Source organism: Pteropus vampyrus, unplaced genomic scaffold, assembly GCF_000151845.1.
Source record: "Pteropus vampyrus isolate Shadow unplaced genomic scaffold, Pvam_2.0 Scaffold129, whole genome shotgun sequence".
Classification (NCBI taxonomy): Eukaryota; Metazoa; Chordata; class Mammalia; order Chiroptera; family Pteropodidae; genus Pteropus; species Pteropus vampyrus.
The window spans coordinates 1,115,190-1,119,603 of NW_011888910.1; the positions used below are offsets into that span (position 1 = coordinate 1,115,190).

Sequence of the window (4,414 nt, forward strand, 5' to 3'; positions counted from 1 at the left end):
TCTTCGCCCCCATTGTCCATCCCTGTACTGCCACGAGGACTGAAGAATCCCTTTGGGATGTCTATTGTGCCCTTTTTTCCTCGCTTTTTTTTTTTATGTAACCATTTTTTGTTTCATGGAATTATGTCCTGAAAAAATAGTCCAATTCGAGTTTAACGTTTTTATTTAGATTTATTCCTTCCGACAAACTAGTGTGAAAATAGATAGCAGAACCTCATAAATGTGGAGACTTGGTTTCTTGCCCTGGCTCTATTATGAACTTCGATTTTTCTAATCTGTAAAATGTAGTCTAAGTGATCACTAGAATTCTTCTGATTCTATAAGTTTAAGCAGGCTGTGTGGCAAAATGAATGATAGTGACAGGTATCACGAGTTGTTTTGCAAAGAAAAGTCAAGTGACTGGCTTCTATTAAGTGAATAGAAAACCAAGTGTGAAAATTAACCAAACCTTTTAATGAATTTGCAGGTTGACGGATTCTTAACCATTTGCTTCCTGGTTCGTTCTCATTTGTTTTTTAAAGAAAATTTGCCAGTTCTACTTGGATAAAATCCAGACTATATTTTTTCAGGTTTTAAAACGTTTTCTTTTTTTAAGAAACATCAGTATTTGAACTGGGTATCTTTAAAACATTTTTTTGATGAGGAATGGCCTTTCTTTGAAAAGATGTTTTCTCAAACTTTTCAATTGAAAATTATTAGATTTTATAGGCACAAAATTGTTATTGGCTAACATTAAATTAAATGGTATAACATGCACTGAAGCATAGGGTTAAAAGCAGTTATGTCTCAGTCCTGAAATTTAAATACAGTTTTAAATTAGTTAGACATAGATGTTTTTCTTACTGGTTTTTGAAAACGACTTGTAAGTTAATGAATGCACTATTTGAATGCAGTCTTTGCTCAGCAAGAAGCAGCTGTTTTTCAGTTCATAATGTGTGATTCAGTGTTCTTCAATATTTTGCATAAATGTTAACAGCCAGTAAGAACTGAAAGAACTGGACAAGACTTAAAATACATGGTCCTTAATATGTAGTTTCTTTTGGGTATTGCAGCACATGCATATGCGTCCTTTCCCACATCTTTTTTTGTCTACTGAATTGCCACATCATCATTCTTAAAAATTTTGAAAGAGTCACTAGAACTTTGAAATGTCTTTTGAGGGTCTGGCCTGAAATTTTATGTGACTTATTTAGAGTTCTTTTACCTATAAAATGATGATTTATAAAATTTTGGCATTAGAATCACGCTTAACTTTCACTTTGGTATTAAGTGTAGCAGGAATTAAAAAATATCTTAAAACATGCTTGAGGCCATATACAAATATAAATGCATGCTTTCTCTGCAGTCAGCCCTCAAGTTACCAGTATAGTTTTTGTTGTTGTTTTACTAAATATTGTGTTTTACACAAGCTAATTTTTACCGTGGATACCATACAGATATTTCTCCCTTGGATTTCCATGCTGTCAAGTTCCAAGTTTGAGCTGTAGTCAACTCGAGTAACAATGTTTCTAGCCTAGATGTTGAGATTGCTGTTTTCCTTTAGACTTGATTTTTTTATTTTGTTTTGTTTTATATGGTTAATGACAGGGATTAAATTTTAGAATTTCTTACTTTTCAAACAAACTTCTTTTCCTTAATTTGCTTAACAAAGTTTTTTTATATGGACTTTAAGGTATCTTTAGCTTGAGGAGTTAATTTTTTTAACTGTTAGTACTTTTTAAAAATTAAACATTATTTCCCATTAAAATATGAACATGTAGTTAAGACTACTAAGATAAAAGCATATGAATATTCTTAGGTGCATTGTAACTTGACATCATTTGAGTGCACTGGGTGACTGAGTTACTTCAAGGGGAAATATTCATTGACTATTTGTGAGATTAAAAAACATTGGTATTCCAGGTTAACTGCTTGTTTTATATTTTATTATTAGGTCCAGTAGCAGCAGCTCAAGACCTTACAGAAGATGAAGAAACAGTGGAAGATTCAATAATTGAAGATGAAGATGATGAAGCAGAGGTGGAAGAAGATGAACCCACAGATTTGGTTAGTGTTATATGTATGATTTAATGCATGTATAGATCTAGAATTTATCCTTTTTATAGATGAATTTAGTCTTTAAATTCTTAATTTTAGAGACTTATTACTTTGATAAGTGTGGATTGAAGTTGGGAGACTAGAGACCAGTCCTTGGGGATGGATCATAAGTATTTTTGGAGACTGGGAGGGAGATCATATGAACATGACTCTGTGAAGGTAACAGTATAGTGGGAATAGCACTGGACCGTTTGTTGAGAGATTTGGGGTACGTACTACTTAGCTTTCTGACCTGGGGTAATTTGTCTCTCTTGGTCTCAGTTTACTCTTTTTTCTTTGAGTCTCTTCTATGTTCCAGGCACTGTTTTGGATGCTTTGGTGAACAAACCAGGCACTTTTTCTGCTGTCATAGGAGTTCATGTTCTTGGGTCAGTGTGGAGATGTTTTGGTGGCAGGGGAGTGAGGAGCAAACAAAAAAACTATATATAAAATACGTTCTGTGAAGAGTAAAGGGCTGAGAGAAGACCTTTTAGAAGTCGTCCAGTTCTGGTACTTTTATTATAAAATTATAGTATGACACTAAGACGTTGGGCTAGAGTAAGGCTTATTGCAGCATTCTTCTAGCTAATTTCATAGCCTCTCTTGGACTATGTAATCTATCCTACACGGATATTTTTGTCTTTCTCTTTTTTATTTGCCACATTTGAAACAGGAATTTTTTGATTCTAGATTTTTGTCTTTCTTTTTTTTTTTTTTTGGAGCTTAAACCAAGTCCCTATTTTCTCTATGTCACCATCAAAATAATTAGCTTGTATATAGATTTCTGCTCCTCTTTTGACTTATCCTCCTTTTTGTGCTTTCCAATCAAGCTAATCCACTTGCTATTTTGTCAGTGTTTAAGTTACCATTTTTATGCATCTGTGCATATTGTTTCACTTGAATAGACTACCCCCTCCTTTAGGAAACCATTACTGATTATTATGTGTCAGGCCTTTCACATGTATGTATACCCATAATTTTAGGGTTTATATTAGGGCTTTGCATCTTCAACCCCATTCATTAGATACATGACTTTTAACTAGATCAACACATTCCTCCATCAGTGATGATAGTAAAGACTTGGCTGTTCTAAAAGTGCTACTCATAGTAAGATAACTTAGAGTGAACATTGGAAGGGAATCCATCCAGGAATTGAGGTTTAGAGATGGTATTTAGGACTCTGAAATTTGGGCATGTACAGACATTTAGTAATATATTACTTTGTTAAAAACACTTTTCTGGAATTGTGGCTCTCTAGCACTGGAATGTACTTATTGTGGAGGAAGAGAGTAGAGAAGGAAACTATTAATGTCTTTGTTATATTAACAGTTTAGCCAGAACTTTCCTATGCCTTGATTATCTCAGTCTTGAGAACTAAGAGTTAAAAGAACAACTCAAATTTGTCCATTCCTTACCCTGGCCAATGAGTACAGAAGTGTTAATGTCCTTTGCTATGTTCATATTCCCCAATCAGAAGACAGGGCAGATGGAAACAGGAAGGCTGGGGAAGTGTTTCCTTCCTTTGGACTAAACCATACCAGCAGTGGTAGGCTCGTGTGGGACCCTGAAGGCTGAAGAGGATAGATACTTAAGGCCAAAGTTGCTACATAATTACCTCCAGAACCAAAGGCCCTAGAATTTCTCCTGTGGTTCCCCAAGGTTTATGTGATCAACATATACACAACTGTCTTAGGCATCAAGGAATTAGGGGATATGGAAGGATTCTTTGCCCCTGGGCCTGTCCCGTGTCTGGAGTCAAGGGACAGAAATGAGATTTTCCTAAGATCTGAGATACCAATAGCTTATTTAGATGCAAGTTATTGCTTTACATATTTTCAGTGCAAACTTTTTTTAAGTCACCTTGGGCTTTTCTAAGCCCTGATTATCCTTTAATTGCTAAAGCTGTGAGTTGCAATGTAGCTTACTATCATTCTCTGAAAGTATTTTTCTTAACAGAAGTGATAGCAATTTTATTATGATTTTTATCAAAGTAAGCACTATAGTAGTAACACTAACATAAAATATTAGTATTATTTAAAATAGGTAATACTTTCAAATGGATCAGAATTTTAAAAGTGCAAGGTATATAGTGAAAAGCTTTTCTGGCATCTTTGTCCTCTAGCTGCTGAGATTGTCTCCCCAGTATTACTTGTTTCTTTACTCTCCTGGAGATAGGCTGTAATAGCTAAAGTATTTTAGAGCAGCGGTCCCAAGCTTTTTGGCACTAGGGCTCAGTGTTCCTGTGAGAATCTAATGCCTCATGATCTGAGATGGAGCTGAGATGGTGATGCTAATTCTAGGGAGCAGCTAGCTGCAAATACAGATAAAGCTTCGCTGG

The 4,414-nt window shown here is 34.9% G+C and overlaps 1 protein-coding gene across 1 annotated transcript in view; it reads left to right on the forward strand.

Annotated features, from left to right (window-relative positions):
* Window positions 1-4,414, forward strand: part of SSR1 (signal sequence receptor subunit 1) — a 32,078-nt gene that overhangs the window by 7,930 nt on the left and 19,734 nt on the right. The window contains exon 2 of the mRNA XM_011367074.2: window positions 1,934-2,046. Within this exon, the coding sequence (XP_011365376.1) occupies window positions 1,934-2,046 (113 nt within the window). The remainder of the gene's footprint in view (window positions 1-1,933; window positions 2,047-4,414) is intronic.